At 36.9% G+C, this 17,169-nt stretch overlaps 1 protein-coding gene across 5 annotated transcripts in view; it reads left to right on the top strand.

Moving 5' to 3' along the window:
* Positions 1-17,169, top strand: part of EEA1 (early endosome antigen 1) — a 138,741-nt gene that overhangs the window by 49,125 nt on the left and 72,447 nt on the right. For 4 of the 5 annotated variants that reach the window (XR_008452446.1, XM_054081017.1, XM_054080945.1 and 1 more), the window contains 11 exons: positions 1,076-1,215; positions 1,818-2,148; positions 3,634-3,735; positions 4,652-4,846; positions 5,674-5,856; positions 11,896-12,081; positions 12,530-12,661; positions 14,492-14,677; positions 14,944-15,182; positions 16,409-16,529; positions 16,886-16,984. Coding sequence is in view for 3 of the 5 variants with exons in the window: in XM_054081017.1 (XP_053936992.1) it covers positions 1,076-1,215; positions 1,818-2,148; positions 3,634-3,735; positions 4,652-4,846; positions 5,674-5,856; positions 11,896-12,081; positions 12,530-12,661; positions 14,492-14,677; positions 14,944-15,182; positions 16,409-16,529; positions 16,886-16,984 (1,914 nt within the window). In the remaining 2 variants the exon portion in view is untranslated. Of the gene's footprint in view, positions 1-1,075; positions 1,216-1,817; positions 2,149-3,633; positions 3,736-4,651; positions 4,847-5,673; positions 5,857-11,895; positions 12,082-12,529; positions 12,784-14,491; positions 14,678-14,943; positions 15,183-16,408; positions 16,530-16,885; positions 16,985-17,169 lie in introns of those variants that run through there. The other variant, XR_008452519.1, reaches the window with a different exon arrangement.

Genomic DNA, 17,169 nt, shown 5'->3' with positions numbered 1-17,169 from the left:
TCATAGGAAATTTAAATCCAATTGAAAAATAAAGTGGTCATACATTTGCATTATTAGTGTAATTATTTTGTACTTCCATCTCTGCCTTCTTTTGCACGCTTTTTTTTTTTCCTGCCTGCTTTTGTGTTTTTATTTTCCATCCTTTTCCTAAAGTTTCACAAGAAACCAACAGACACAAAGGCTTGTGAGGAACACAGTGCTTTCTTGCATAGGATTTTATGAGGTTCCTGGTAGCTGAAGCGTGAAACTGAGCAGGGTTGTTGATGCTGTTAACAGGAATGCAACTCTGTGTAAAATCTTGGTGTCATCACCATTCTTTGGTGTTATTCCACTTGAATGCATGGCATTTAAAAAAAATAATTTAAAAAAATAGAAAGCAAGCCCTCAGGAATTTGCTTGAAGAAATTTGACCATTTTGTTTTATGGCCACTGCATGAAAGCAAAAGTGCCTGTAAAACATCCTGAAGAGTCTAAGCAGTGCCCATTTGCTGAAGACTCCTGTGTTCTTTATGTTCTATGTAAATGAACAAGTACCTGGTAGAAAAAAAATCAAGAAAAACCTCTTCCAGGTGAGCGCAGAATTTCTTTACATCTGTAGCTTGTGTCTTTTTTTTGTTATAAAGAATAGCAGAGTTCTTGGGATATGTAAATCAGCAGTCATATGAAATTTCTGAAACTACTCGGGGGTGGCTAAGAACCTCGCCCCAAAGATGGGTGCTGTGTGTGGCCTTTTTTTGTATGGGTGTTTTGGATAGGCTCTTTAAATATTTCTATATTTCATCTACTACTTTGCAGTGAAATGTCTGCTTGGCATTTAATTTAAAAGTGATTTCAGAATGTCTTACTAAAATAGTTCATGTCTGGTGGAGCAAGAGATTTTCAGGAGCTAAATGTAAGATAAATAGCAAACTAATGAAATCAGTAGAAGATGTGTGAGAATTGTGACCGCTTTCTACAGTAAAAACTTTCAAAAGTAAGAGCTACTTACAGACTACATGAGTTGTGCTACTTATTACTATTTTTATTTCGTTGATTGTGTTCCAGTGACACTTAAATTTTTATTTTTCTATCTCAGAAACTTGAAGCTGATGTTCTTGATGCTAAAGCAAGCAAAGAACAAACTCTTCAGGAGTTACAGCAGCAGCGACAACAATCTACAGAATTAGACCTCCGAACAGCAGAACTGAGTAAACAACTTGAAGCAGCAAGAGAAACGTATGCATTTCCTGTGTTGTAGTACTTTTTAGAGTCAGACATAAAAACTAGAGTGGTTTGGACTACAGTTGAAATTTTGTTCTTTCCTGTGACTTCTTAAAATCATAGATGAAAGATCGTTGTTCTACCTGCCATGAGAACTGAGTTATATAACACTTGTTTTCTTTCACTGTATACGCCATGCAGACTCCGTCTGTCCTGTTGTCTCATGTGAAGCGCTGACTGCTGTCATTCAATATGCTTCTTCAGTTTATTCACTGTGCTTGTTGTCAGCTAAATACCTGAATGGTTTAATGTACTGAGGTCCATCTCTAAATATTCGCAGCTCTGTAACTTTCCAAGACTAGTTGCAATTTATGCATAAGTGTCAAAGGGGTGTAATACTTGAGGAAGAAAAATCCATCTTAAAGTAGCCTTTAGAGTTGCTGTTATGTCTACACTGGAGAGACAAAATGCCCGTCTTCTAGATGAAAAAGGTATGCTTTGAAGTAGTTCTATAGTTAGTGTAGTAAATAATAAAGGCATTTAATGATACAAAAGAACCTGTGAAGAATTAGTTAAAAAAAAAACAAACCACTTTATTTTTCTCTTTTTATTTTCAGGATATCTAGTGCCAAATTGGATTTACAGAACAAATCTGAGGCCCTTGAGAAAGCGAAACAGCAAATTTCGAAGCAGGAGGAGGAAAAGGCCATCCTTAAACAAAACCTGGAGAAATCAAATCAAGATACAATCAAACAACTCAAGGAATTAGATTGTAAAATGCAAGCAGCAACAGCAGAGCTGCAACAAACGAAATTAGAAAAGGATACCTTATTTAAAGACCTTACAGCTACCAAAGACAAGCTCTCAAAAAATTCTGAATCCTTCAAAAAAAGAAAGGATGAATTAGAAAAAGAAATCCAAAAAGGAAAAGCAGCTGTGGCAGAAATGGTTAGTAGTTTCTTTCATTAGACTCAAGTTTGGTGTTTTTACAGTCTGATGAAATAATGTTGCTTTCTGCCTGAAGACAGTGTACATACAATGACAGTGTATGGAAACTGATGACCTTAAGGAAAAACAATTTGCAGTTTTCAGTTGTTCATGCACATGTCCTACCTTAAGTATTTTTGTCTGGATGTTTGCACTGCTAAACTTCAGTCATTTCATATAACAGGATCCCCTTTTTTTTTTTGCAGCATGCTCTTAAATATGGTGAAGAAAACCAAGTGGAGACAACTGGTTAAAAAATTTGATGGGGAATGTCCCCTTTTTTAAAAGTACATCAGGCTTTTGCAGTTTTAAACACTTTGCTAAAGTGCCACCATATTGAAGACAATGATGTTTTTCTGAGGCCATTTTAGTTTCCTTTCTAGAGTCTTTTATATAGAACTTGTGCACTTGTCTGGATGTGCTGGAAGGCTGTGTACTGCAGGCAGAGTAACATCATCTGTCTTTTGGGGAGATGTCTAGCTTAAGGTATTATCAGAGTACTGGAACTATTTGAATTTCAGAGAAGTCTCAAAAGTGGTGGGTTAGCAACAAGTGCTAGACCACCAGAGTAATCTGTTGTGGTAATGAGTGAGCTCTCACTAGCCTTGAAATGCGTTTTTTTTTTACTTCCTTTCCTTTCTGGTAATATGACTAAGCACTAGATCAATATACATTCTATAAATTTTCTTACACAGTTGCTCTGACACCCCTACCTCAGACATGGGAGGGCTATATTTCTCATTCACTTCTCGTCTTGCATGTCACTATTTTCCAGAACCTGTTCATAGCTGCTTTTATTCTAATATAAAAAAATTCTTCTCCTAGTTAAAAATAACACTTTTTCCTTTACTCTTTCTCCTTTTTGAGCTTTTTTTCTTTGCTTTATTTAGTTACTGCTGTTTAAATATTTGTTTCTCCTAAAAACTGGAAGGGTTTCCTGCCCAATTTAGACTTAGAGATAGGAGATCAGGTTCTACTTCTAATTCTGTAGTCATTTGGAGGCTTGCTGCTGACTTAAGTACATAGTATTTGGGCTTGAAATGCAGTTGTATTTGCATACAAATACTGCAAATGTACTTGCTTTTGAGTTTTGGAAGATCAAGAAATTTTGGATCCTGAGGAGAATGACAAACCTACTGCTTCCCTTAGAGAAAGAGAAGGGCTGCCAACAGCAGCTTCAAACAAGAAGACTATTCCTAATCGGAAAAACTCTTCAGCACATTGTCTGCGTTTGTTAAGTACAGGACATTGGCTGTTTTCAGTTTATTTTTACCACTGTGAAAGTTTTGGGAAGTTTTTGGTGAAAATATGTCTGCAGCTGAGAAGGAAAGCTTTTCCACTGGAAAGGAAAGCATTATATTTCAAGGCTTTGTAGATCCTGCAAAAATACCTGGTACCCGGTCTTAGAAGCTCACTGAAATACTTGCTTGTCTTCTGTTTTTTTAGGAAAAATCTTGCCAAGAACTAAAGCATCAACTCCAGTTACAAACAGAGTCTGTAGCTAAAGAGAGGAATGAATTGAAAAACTCACTGGAAAAAAAAGAGGGGGTAAGCTATCCACTTAGTTCTAATTATCTAAAAAACAATAACAAAAAATGCTTAAAAGATTCATTTTCAGTCTCACATGCTGGGACTGATGAGAAGTAAAGAGGTTGCAGTTCTCAAATTGTAAACTGCCTGAGGCACTGAAAGGTGATACTAAACATTTCCAATATGTTATTATGAGGTTTTAAAGTACAGGTTTTACACCTACCTTTCTGTGTCCCACATACCTTAGTTGGGTGATTTTAGCCCTTCAGTTTTTTTCATTAGTGAAACAGTTATTTTGGATTACCATGTCATAATTTTTTATTATGTGAGAAGTTGCCTGCTCTTAATTTTGAGTGGTGAAAAAAGGCTGAAGTTGCTTTAAGGGTATGGGATTGGTAATAACAGATGATTTTAATGTGTCATGGTAGCTCTTAAAATCAAAATCTACTTGCCGGTGTTGGACCACCAAGCTCTGAAGCTGAAAGTAGCAGCTGTGATACTGTGAGATGGTCTGGTTCTGTGTGGAAGAAATAACAGTAGCAAACTTGGAAACTATTTGCTGCAAATAGTCTGCAGCTTTTTATAGAAACATAAATGTGGGCATACTGGACCACAAGAAAGGTGTAGCTTGGGAGCTGGTCCCTGGCAGAGGCAAATAACAGACGCCTAGAAGAAAATACAGAAGGACAAGCCTTTCAGATGCCTGCAATCAAGGGATTCTCTCCAACTTCTAGCAGTCTTTTGGGAGCTGATTTCCTGAGGCTGTATTTTCAGCTTTAGCAGCTTTGAACAGTTTTTCATCTGTGAAATTATCTGGTTTTTGAACTACTAATTAGTTATCTTCATGGTTCGATAGGCAGTTGTACAAATAAGCATGTACAAATACAGATTTAAATTAAAATGATATACAGTTATTTAATATTTTTTAATATAGATTTCTAAGCAATTGTCGATAGAACTTGATTCAGCACGAGCGCAAGTACTGGAAATTCAGAGTCTTCTGAAAGAGAAAGAGAAAAGTGAGCAACATCTCCAGGGAAAGCTGAGAGATTTAAAGGAATCTTTTGAGCAGAAGAAAAAACATAGTGAGACGCTGCAAGCTGAATTAAAAACTGCCCTTTTAGAAAAGGTAAGATTGACCCTTCTTTCTACTTTAAGAAAATTAATGTAAATTTCTCTGATCAGCACTGCAGCTTTTATATCAATATCTTTGTGTTAAACAGCTGTTTGGTGTAGTGGTATTAGAAATTATATGGATGAGGAAAAAAGATCTTCAGATGATGTTGGAAATTGAAGCAACATCATCAACAGTAATAAAGTAAAATGAACCGGAACTGAGATGTGGATTCTGTGGGAAATTAGTTTCAATAAAGTGGTGAATATGTGTTTGTTTTGCTTGAGGAGCATGCTATGAGGCAGGAACAGCCATTTTCTTGTAAAGCGGTAGAGTTTTCTGAGAACAGACTAAATCTGCAGTGTTTTGGAACATCCATCACAGTAACCAAGTCTTCTCTTATTATACCAAAGGAATTTATCTGACTGACAGTATGAAACTCATAAACCATAATGGAAATAGTTCAGATGTCTTAAAACATGAGGGAACGTTGTGCTCTGTTCCATGCACTGTTAAATATTGCTCCAGCTTCGGTTGCCCTATGCTATATGATCTCATCTGTGCTTTAGTCAGTCTGTGGAAACTTTAAGACTTGGAAATGTTATTTAGATTTTTAATGTTCGGTCTTAATGTGTTTCACTTAGTGTTCTGACATGGATTAGATTTTGTTGTTAAATTATTACAAAACATTACTATGAAATCACAAACATCAGGTTACTGAACTTCTACTTCATAAATAAATAAGATTACAAATATTTTCTTGCAGTAGAAATGCAGTTTGTTGAAATGGTGAAGCTTTACTGTCTGTAACTTTAACTGAAACTTCCTATGTTATGTTTCAGGCAGAACTGGAGAATAAACTGCAACAGCAGTCTATTTTGTCAGCACAGGAGCTTAAAGCAGAGAAAGCCAAGCTAGCAGACTTACAGAAGACCTATGAAAAGCATAAAGAAAACATGGAGAAGCTGCAGCTGGACCTGTATGGGAAAGAATCTGAGCTGCTGGCGACCAGGCAAGACCTTAAGGTACTTACAGTAAATTTAATGTCATATGTGACTTGGTAGACCTGTTTATATCCATTTGGAAGATTGAGAAGCAGTGCAAGAACTGTACGGAAGGGAAAAAAGCTCTTTTGATATATATAATTGAGTGCTGTTCAGTCCTTTCCCTTGGGACAAAGACATCCTGAAACTAATTTAAAGCCAAGGGTATTCGCCAGCCGACCTGAACTACCCTTGCATTTGCGCAGCATCAAAGTGAAAAGTGAGAGTTTTTTTAATTCTTTTAAGAATTTTTTTTTAAGAATTTTGTTGTGTTGCTTTTTCTTGTTATATATTGTAACTTCTAAATAATTGAAACAGCATAGCTAATTAGGGCAATGTCTCTACTAGCAGGTGAGTAATCACTATCTTCTAGATCATTTAACGATAATTCTAGTTGTCAGTCTTTTCCCATGTCGTTGCCCTTCTGCTTTTTTCTGGTTGATTGTTAACACTCAGAGATATCAAACTAATAGAAAACAGTAGGTTTAGGGACCTGCCTGGAATGCAGGTGTCTGAACTTAGTTCTTGAAGTTTTTGCTATTCCTAAGCTGAATGTATCTGATTTGGTATTAGAGTTTAGTGCCTACAAAGAGGTATTGCTAGGAGTTGAGTCAGTCAGCAAACTTATTTTTTTGTCCTTTTTTTCTAACCCCTTCTTTCATATTAGTGCTAAGCCAATGCTTCAGTTAGTCCCACACTGTGCTGCAGAGACTGGCTGTCTACTGGCAAGATATGTAGCTTTGGCACTTTTCCCTTGAGAGGAATCCCACTGCATATTCGTCTGTGTCATCTGACACTGTTGTTTTAGATTCTTCTGAAGTTTATGGAGAGAAATAAGCACTTTGGTGGGTGATTAATCGTACTTCTCCTCTGTAGCATTAAATTCCTTGCCATATTTCCCTGTAGGTTACACAAGTTTTACCTGTTAGTGTTTCTTGGTTGCTTAGCTATGTGTAAGGTCCCAACTGTGTAAAAGTGTTACGAAGTTTGGCATGTTTAGCAAGCAAAGGTAGTTTAAACATACTCTTTCTTATGGTTAGTTACTATAGCACATGTATCTCTGTAAGTTAATTTCCTGCAACGCAGTTAGATCAACATTCGGTAATGCAATGACGTGTAGAAGTATCGCATATGCTCGATAACTCGTTTTTTTGCTATAGTTTTCTTTAAAGTATTGCTCGTTGCAAAGACAGTTCTGAATAAGTATTATTAAACCATTTTGATGACCTCTAGTTCTGGGATGTATTAAATAGGACAGTAGGCGTCCCACATGCTTTTGTACCTAAGTGGGGATGGTAGCAAGGGAGAGAGAGAACATCCATGCAAAAGAGGTAAAATAAGGTGATGGCAACAGGAAAACAAGATTTTCAAGCTGAGCAGTCAGGTAGCTTGATTTGTTATGTAAGTCTCTGTGGAGCCTAGAGAGCCTGAGGAAGATTGACGTCCTCGGTCCTGAAGTGATGTAGCTGCTTGGAGGCTGTCGCTCAATTTAAAATAAAATTAAAAAAACATATGTTAATTAGGATTAGTGATGTCTCCTTGACACCATGCTTTTCTGTAAACCATAGAAGAGGGAAGAGGTAGGGAACAGATCTTTAATCATTGATGTGCTGCCTCATTGCAAACTTAAAACCTAAAGAAGCAGTGATAACTTGTCTTAGAAGACCGCAAAGGAAATAAGACATGTTTAGAAAGCCTCGGCATAATACTGTCAGTCTTGAGACCTGAATATCAAAATATCACTCAGGTCAGAAGATCTCTATGGTGGGTTTCACAGTCCAATTCAAAGTCAGTTGTCTGGATTACGTTTTGCCACAGGTGAGTTACTTAGTAAAAGTAGGTAATTTGAACAAGAGCTATAGATTTTGCTTAAAGTTTGGAACCAATGCTGATGTGTGGGCTAAGGTTTGGATTGGTATTAATCTTACAAGCAGTAACTAGTAGAAGATTTTAGAACTTGTATTTAACTTATTTTTCAGTGTAGGAATTTTAGTAGAGATATGAACTCCATGCACAGCTGTGTTGACTTTGAAGCCCAGACTTATCCAGGACAGGCATGACCAGGCCTATGGGAGCATATGCATAATTAAGTGAAGTCAAAGTTATGCTTTTATTGTTACTTTTAAAGTCATTAACCTTCAACAAGAGGTTTCATTAGGATTTAAGTAAGAGCTTCAAAAAAAAAGAAGTTGATCTTTAGTATCATAAGATCCTAGAATGCTGGGATTTCATTAGTTTAAATTATTACAAAGGAAAGTTTGGATATTTCCACGTGGTGAAAAGGTGAGGCCAAGGTTTCAGGCTTTAGGATAGATCATAAAAGGCTGAACATGTCCGGTGGTGCTAGTAGGATGGCAGGACTAGTTTCTGGGAGAGGATGGTGGGAGTTGGGCTGTACATGGAGCACCATCTGCTGGCATCTGCTTGGAATGCCACTGCTGGGATTGCTGGCTCGTTGGCTGGGAGACTAGGTTGTGATGGAAAAGCGAGCGAATGCTTCAGGGAAGTTTTGCAGTTGAAGGTATGGCATTGCATGAGAGATGGACATAGAGTGGGCAGTTGCTCTCTGGAGCACTATGTGCACAGCTGAAGAATGAAAGACCCCGTTAAAAAATCTAGTTTCTAGTGGAAGATCCTAAATATGTAGCTGCAGCCAGATGCAAACTTGGTTAAATGTTCACAGAGGAAAAGTGAGAAGTGTTGTAATAAGTTTGTAAGTGAGAACATAGTTATAGTTTTGTGGATACTGTTTGCTGCAATTTTATTTTGTTTTAAAAATGCACCGCCTGTAACAGTAACTGAACTCACACATTTTTGTCTCTGTGACAGGAAAAACTAGGCAAGATTTGAGTGCTATTAAAAGCTACAGGTTTTGATTAAAAAAAGAGTATATATAACAAAAAAAGAATACCATTACTTTTGTGTATATGTGTACTATATATGTGTGTGTATACATAATATACAAATATTTTTGTGTACATACACACATGTCAAAAATATTTAGATTTTTTTGTGGAAAAGGACATTTTTATATGGTAGAATTAAGAAAAATGCAGAGCTGTTATTTTTCCCTTTATTTTAAGTTAGCATAAACATGTGTAAATCCTGTTCTCCTGAGTTCTGCCAAGTATCCTTCAGTCTTGGCATTTCTGCTTTTTGTAGTCAGTCCTGGTTTCCTCTGTGTTCTCAAAAGAATGTCTCTTTGCCTCCAGCATTGGCACCACTGTCAGTGTATCTTCAGTAGACATTCTGGGACAGTGTTCTTGCTGCCAAACCTCAGGTCTGAAAGTCAGGGTCCTAAAATGCTTAAAGTCAGTCTAACTCTTCTTTTTCTCCAGTGAAAAGAGATCAGGTTTGCCTCTGTGAATAATTTCATACCTCTGCTCGTGGGCTGTAGTCAAAGAGGGGAGAAGATGGGACACAAAGACTAAAATGGTCATTTGTGCACCTCATTTAGGTGGAATGAATCCAGGTCTTAACACTCAGCTGGTTCTGCTGTTGGCATTATTTTTATTTGCATTGCAACATTCCAAATTGTACTAAATCAGATTGTGCTATCTTCTTATCTTTTTATTTATTTACTCTAAGTTCTATGTTTGACATTTTAAAATAATTTTTTATTTACAAAACCAACTACAGATTGCATTCTTATGTTCTGCATGTACCTTTTCTATTAATTCAATTTTACCTACCATCCTAAAGAGCGATTTGATGATTGAGGGCATCTTGTTGGGAGAACACTTATCATATTCTGAGAGTTGCAAAACTGAATGATAATTAAATAAGATAAATGGCTCAGAAGTTTTGAGAGGTGATTTTATGTTAAAGAGGTGAACTCCTCAGCAGTTCAAAAGAATCAGGCTGAATTACTGTCTCAGTGGGGACCAAGCCAGAAGCAAGGATAATAACTGGAACATTTAACTATGTGCCAGAAGATTTCTGCTCATTTTGATAAGGTTCTGCAAGGGACTTTTGTGCAAAGCAGAAAGAAAGGTATAAATAGATAGAAGTGTATTTACTGTTAGAATTATTTTGCATGGTTTCCCAGTTAAGGTAGGTAGCGTCATTATTAATCATAGCACAATTAAGAGGCACTTGTGTATGTTATCTGTAATATGCTGAGCTGTATGCAAAATTCCAAGTCTCTTAAATTAGTAACTACGGAATTATAGGAACATTTGTGCATAATACAGTGCAGAGTATGCTGAATACTGGCTCTTGTTAGAAGAGTGTTTATATTCTTTTAGCCTAGTTAAGGCTAAGTGAGATAACCTGTCCAGTGTAGAGACTTTGGTTGGGCAGGAGCATTGGGAGAGGGGTATTCCCTGGGTGAGGCTTTTAAGTTGTGAGTCACTATGTACTTCATAGCCAAATTTTATCATGCTGTGCTAACAAACTGGATGTAACCACATTTCTTCTACTAGAAATCAATTTGAATAAAAACTGTGTCTTCATTAGGCTTCTTTCTAAAACTGCAGACACTATTGGGCTTTCCTGTGAAGATGTTCTATGAGGATGCTACACTTCCTATCCTTTCTCATTGTTAGCAAAATATGGTACTGCACTGCCCACAGTGGAGCAGAGAGGGATAATTTTGCATTCTGAAAGACCTACCTTGCTGCAAACTCGAAATTGCAAATGAACCTACTATTTTGCTTAAAACATTTTCTGAATTAACACCTTGTGAAGAGTTAAGTAGTAAACTTTAATAGCTCGTAAAGGAAACCAAATAATGTGTCTGCAAATTAATTTTAAAAGCCTGTCTGAGCTTTTTGAGAGACAGTAGAGTTGATGGAACTGTTATCAAATCAGCAATGTTCCATCACTGACGTTTCAAACTAAGTCTGAGTCTACAGGCAAAACATTTTAGACATTACAAGGAAGAGTTAGGAAGCATCAGAAATCAATTTGGTTTTAAAATAACATGGGAGCTTCTAAAGCATAATTAAATGAAGTCAAAGTTAGCTATTTATTGTTACTTTTAAAGTCACTGACCCTCAGTAAGAGGTTTCATTAGGATTTAAGTAAGAGGTTAAAAAATAATTTAGTTTATCTTGAAGGAATTTAAATCCTTACTGAGGCACTGAAGGTAATAAATTTATCGCTAATAATAAATCTGACCTCACATTCTACATTCTGGCATCAACAATTTCCATAAAATACCAATATTTTACTGCAGTAGAGAATGAGTTTGGTGTTTTTCTTTCTCATTGGTTCTTTGTGAAAGAAAATACTTCTAAATGGAACTTGTCCTTGCCTAAGCTGAAGGCTTTAAGAAAAAATAATCTCCAGAATACTAACTCAAGAAGAATGCCAAAGTTTAGCTCTGCCCTAAGCAAATAAAACGAGCCTTAGGTGCAAGTTTTAGGTTGTTTCTTGGGGTTTTGCAGCCTATTGTAGAGAGAGAAATCCAAGTTCTTCTTCTAGGTAATGGGGAGAATTTGCAGCAAATTGAAATGTAGTCTGTCGTGGATTTTGAATGGAAGTTTAAGTTTTGTATTTAAAATGCTGATGCAGCTGAGACTGTGAAATGCTTTGTCGTGATATTAGCAGTTTTAGGTTGTACATTTCACTTCAAGATTTTCAATAATTTTACGATTGCCCTAGCATTGGCTTTGTCAAGTCATTGGTGAAAACTAACCTTGAATGATGTTTGACATCTTTTCAGTACACCTCCACTGCATCTTATGTAACAGCGGTCTAGAGTTATAAAGCAGTTGATTTGCCCAGAAAATAAAGTAAATTTGAGTGGGCAAATTCAAACTCATTCTCTTTTCATCAGTCACCTTTCATTCTCTGCCCTTTTGTATGTTTTCACCTTCCCTCTGCTGGAAATTGTACTGGGGTAGTTTCTTTGTACTGAGAGTAACCTCATCACCTAGAATTTTCTGTAACTATGCTTTGTCAACATTTGAAGCTAAAAGGAAACATTTTTTTCCATGTGGAAAATGTTTAAGTGACTGTTGAGTATCTGAAGCTCTTATATGGAGAGATGATTTACAGAACTCTCTTTATAATTAGTCCACAGAAGAAAAACTTGCTCTAGCTCAAGAAGAATTAGTTTCCAGCAGAAATCGAATTGCTGGCAATAATCAGCAGATTCAGGAACTTAAGAAAGCAAAGTTGACACTGGAGCAGGATGCATCAAAGAAGGAGCAACAACTGGGCGAGAAGACCAAAATGTTACAGGATCTTCAGAATGACAGGGTAAAAGCTTCTCTCTTTTGAAATCTTCACACAGACACATCCACCCAGTGCACACACCCTTTATTAATTTGTGTTACATCTCTAAACAAGGGGTATTTTGAGGACATAGCACTGTTGAAGTGCATAGCAGTGATTGTTCTAGTGAACCTCTAGTGGAAAGGCTTTTAGAAGCAGTTGAAGTGGATTTGGTTTGAAAAGGCTGTTAATTTGTTCTAAGCAGCTAGAGATGTGGAAAAATGTTATTAGTTTTAAATCTAAAACTGCAAACATGCTGCTAGTTGTTTGCACTATGAACTGTGGATGGAGATATGCGGCAGTTATTTCCCCTTAATTACAAAATCTCCTAGTGGTTTTGGGCCCTGAATGGTTTTTTGTTTGGTTGGTTTTTTAATTTTGTGAGCTTGGAAGAAGTCACTTTTCTACCACTTTTTTTTAATTTCTCTTGAAGATTTTGAAAGAAAAAGACTTGGCTAATGAAAAATGTAGAACAACAGAGCTCCAGGAAATAAGGAATAGACTTGAAAAAGAAAGTGCCAGGCTGGGTGAGGAGCTCAGAGCCTGCAAGCAAGAATTTGAGAAGGTATATTGAGACAAACTGAATCTTCATGTGGTTGGTTATCTGATAAGAAATATGTGCCTACTCAGTAGATGTTTTCTGGACTGGCTTTGCAAAGATGGTTGCTGTAAATATCAGTATTACAGGTAAGGGAACCAAAGCACGGATTTCATTGAGGTTCCTGAGCAATGCTGCTTTGGTTAGTGATAATCCTGGAGCACTGGTGCTCTTGGCCAGGCGGACCACATGGCTTGTCTTAGCTTCAAGATGGGTTGTATGTCCTGGCTTTTTTTCTGTTTCACCATAGATTCACTGTGCATACCCTTGCTTGACTATGAAGTGCAGAAACATGTCCAAAAGTGTCATGATGTGAAGTTTCCCAGATATTCTAGGCACATCTGGTACTTCTTAAGGATATGTGGTAGAGTTGAAACTCCCTTGATGTGCTGTGGCTTCTAAAATGTCTTAAAAAGTCACACTCAGGAAAGAAACAATGTCAGGAGCCTCATAAAAGACCAACTCTCTTCCAAAAGTGTAACAATCAAATGAGCTCTCTAAAGGGTAAAAGTTTGGAGGCTTTAATTGTATAATTTTTAGTCTTCAGTAAAATAAATTATTTCTTGCCACATTCTATGTAGTTCATTTTTAGTCTTTTTGACGTGTTTGACTCGATAGCCAGTTTGTAGTTTCTATATGATACTATTATTTGTTGTATTTACATCTGTTAAGCACAAAGGGTTGAAATGTTTAAACACAAGTGTAAATGAAGTAAAGTCCCTATATACTAGTAAAGAGAAAGTAACATGATATCTTATGAATTTCAGATGTTCTTTTGTTCTCCAGTGTTTAGAAGATGGTCTCTTATTTTTAGCGAGAAGCCTGTACTTTGTTTCTGTCAAGCAATCTATGCTGAGTACTTTCTTGGATTTCAAGGAAAGATTATTATAATTCTCATCATTCCCAAATCTCTGATTCTAAAGAAGAAAATTTATAAACATGTATCTAAAATGTGTGCACACCAATGGCAGCTTAGTATTCATCTCTTGAACTCCCTACAAGTGATCAGACTAAAGCAGAAATTGTCTCCTAAAGGCTGGTAGTCTGTTTTCCATCTTCTACCAGGAAATGGATAGATAGGCATCTATAGGGCATCCCCCCTGTCCTCAGGGTATGTTCTTTCACTGTCTTTGGTTTGGTTTTAATTTGTAATGCAAATTTTTGTTTATGGTAAACTGGCAACCCCTATTAGTCTGTTAGTCCTTGCATGTTATGCTGTGTGACTTTAAGGAAAATGATTCCTATAAATTTAATTAACTGTTCTACTTCAGAATTTTTTATGTTTTATTACAGAAGAACAAGTAAAACATTTAATACCCAATGTATCATCCTACTTGTTTAAAACTTAGGGTAATTATTTATACATTTAAGACTAACAGTACTAGCTTTCTTCCATCAGTGTTTGATTTCTACATTGTCATTATGATGCTTTTAACCTCATTATTGCAATCAGAGAGCAATATGAACTAAATTTTAGAGCAGTCTCTAGAAAATCAGAATGGATGTATCTTTTCAAAGAACTGTAGAAAATAATCCAACAGACATTCTTCTATTTGAGTAGAAACATCCATTAAATTTATTTTAGATATTGAATGTTATTCGTAATATAGTTAAAAGTTTAAAATCTTTGATCATGAAAATCACTGATCTTTTGTGCTCTAAAATTATCCTTTCTTCCAGTGGTAAAACTAACACTTATTACTGTCCTCTCCTTGGAAAGAATTACAATAGCTTTAAATTTAAATAATTTACACTTTCAATATTGCTACTTTAACTTTGAGCTCTGTGACCTAACAGGAGGTGGCAAATCTCAAGGATGCAAAACAGCTGTTGATACAACAGAAATTAGAACTGCAGAGCAAAATAGATCATATGAATTCAGCTCTGGAGCAGGAGAAGAAAACCCACCAAGCTGTCAAAGATCAGCTGAAAAAGAGAGAAGAGGAGCTGAAGAAAGAATGTGCTGAAATTGAAGCTAAACTGGTTAGTATGTTAGAGAGTACAAGACTGTAGTATTGTGAACAAAGAGTTGACTTCAGTTTCACATTACATTAATTTTTAAATGATAAGGTCAGAAATCTTTGAGGCATTTAATGGTGTATGAAGATTCTGTGGGATGACAATCTTGTCTCATAGAGTTGATTAAAAGTAGTGATTCTAGTACAGTAAGATTTTTTGCTTCAATTAAATGTAGGGAGTAGGGAAAGAATACTTGGAGGTTGTTTTTCATTATTCTGTTGTTTTCTTAGCACTCAGAGAAAAAAGATAAAGAAGAAGAAAGCCGGAAACATGAGGAAAAGGAGAACAAGCTCACCATGCAGGTCACAGCTCTGAATGAAAACCTGGCTACCATGAAGAAAGAGTGGCAAAGCAGTCAGAGGCGAGTGAGTGAGCTGGAGAAACAAACAGACGATTTACGTGGGGACATTGCTGTCCTGGAAGCAACAGTGCAGAATAATCAGGATGAGAGAAGAGCATTGCTGGAGAGGTAAGCTGTGCTGGTGACTGTGGAAATGTAGTTGGAGAAGTGGATAGCCTCACAATGAAGGCTTGTTTCAGTTGATTCAGGATACTTTATTTAAATCCGTGTTTATTCCTAGTACCTGGACTGTGGGTGCTGTTTCCAGACTGCAATCTTCTATCAGTCATCCCTGCCAAAGCACAGAAAGGGACGTTGGGAATGAATTGTGCACTTTGTGGGCTTTGGCAGGATGACCGTTTTGAACAAAATCAGGCAGGTTTATCTGGACTTTACTTATCACCAAAGCCACAGCTCTGTGCTTGTGCTGAAAGATTTATGCTCATCTGTGAGAGCCTTCTAAATCTATTGGACTCCTCTGAACTTTGAGGTGTAGTTTCTCACCTCATCTGTTGTGTGAACAGACAGGCTAAGGTTCACATGAAAGGCATTTTCTTCTTTCTGAAAACTTACCATCTTCTTTTCTTCCGTTCTACTATTGTCTCTACAAAATATTTAAGATGTAGGTATGCCGTGTCTTCCTTTCTCAGCAGTAGGTACGCAAGGCAGTGGCAGTTACCTGAAAGCAACCAAGGGTAGAAGAAACACCTGTGAAAGAGGAATCTTTCTTCATCCCTATTTCCTGACATGTTTGGTGAAAGTGGAAAGATTTTTTTCAATACCATCAAGCTTGCTGATTTGGTTTTTGAGCAGCAGACTTTGGGAAAGGATGGAATCAGTTCAAATGAGATCCTCTTTCTTTGGCAATCCCTGGCCATACTGTGCTGAATTCGTCCAGTAGTTGTTTGAAGCTTGGCAGGAAAACACCCTTTCAAATTTGACTTTCAACAGTTAACTGAATTTCAGCTGATGAGAGGTGCTTGCTAAAGAAAAAAAGGTTTCTTTTATGCTCTGTTGTCTGACCTGATCTGCTGCAGCTGGTTTGTGAGAGTGTCCTGTTGCAAAGGGATACTTATTGAAGCTTGCTATTGATGGACTGCATTCAGTACTGTCCCTGGTTTTGGGAGTAACTCCAGATATTAATAGGCCACAGATATTTGGGAGCAGTGCCAGATAAACTGATTGTTACAACAGAGCGTTTTTCCAGTCAAGGCATCCAAGAACTTTTCACAGCAAGGGTATTTTTTTGGCTGGATTTTGTGAAAGTAAACTTCTCAGTCATGACAACCTGCCCAAAGGAGGCAGTGTGCATTTCCTCATATGCTTTGAGATGACTATTTACTATTTTTCCTCAGGTGTATAAAAAGTGAGGGAGAAATTGAAAAGCTTCAAGCCAAACTTGTAGAAATGAAGAAAAAGCTGGACAACACTACTGCTGCAATGCAGGAACTTGGCCGGGAAAATCAGTCATTACAGGTATAATTTGATTTGAAGCAGTTAAACCTGTTGATTCTCTGTGTGGGAACTTATGAGAATTTCAAGTTTGTGTCAAATTGGTGACGGGTTACCTTTCCAGAGTGATTTAAGATGTTATGCTTGTGGTATATGAGGGCCGTATTGCTGCTTGTGGGTTCTTAAATCTTCTCATAGTTTTGAAACTTGGAAGGTTTTCTCTCTGAATAAATATAAGCTCTCAGTATCATGGCAAAATTGATGCTTTTATACCACACTGTGTAGTGCTTGCCAGGAAAATAAAGGAAATTAGTAGCAATTAGACATGATTTTTTTAAATTTTTTTTTAAAACCCTGCTTTTTTAATATCTTTTTTGTAGATCAAACACACACAAGCTCTCAACAGGAAGTGGGCAGAAGACAACGATGTACAAAATTGTATGGCCTGTGGAAAAGGCTTTTCGGTGACAGTGAGAAGGGTAGGTGTGTTTTACTGTGTGTCTGTGGGGATTATCTTTTTCTATTGTTTTTGATTCTGAGATGGGACGGAAACTCAGAAAATGTCCTTAATAGTGCCGTGATGCTCAGGACATCTCAGAATAAAGTTATTGCATGCAGCGCCTTGAATATTAGAAGTAAAGTTTGTGGAACTTACTTTATTCGT

This window comes from Cuculus canorus, chromosome 1 (genome assembly GCF_017976375.1).
Source record: "Cuculus canorus isolate bCucCan1 chromosome 1, bCucCan1.pri, whole genome shotgun sequence".
NCBI classification, from domain to species: domain Eukaryota; kingdom Metazoa; phylum Chordata; class Aves; order Cuculiformes; family Cuculidae; genus Cuculus; species Cuculus canorus.
This window is presented reverse-complemented; position numbering and strand designations above follow the sequence as displayed.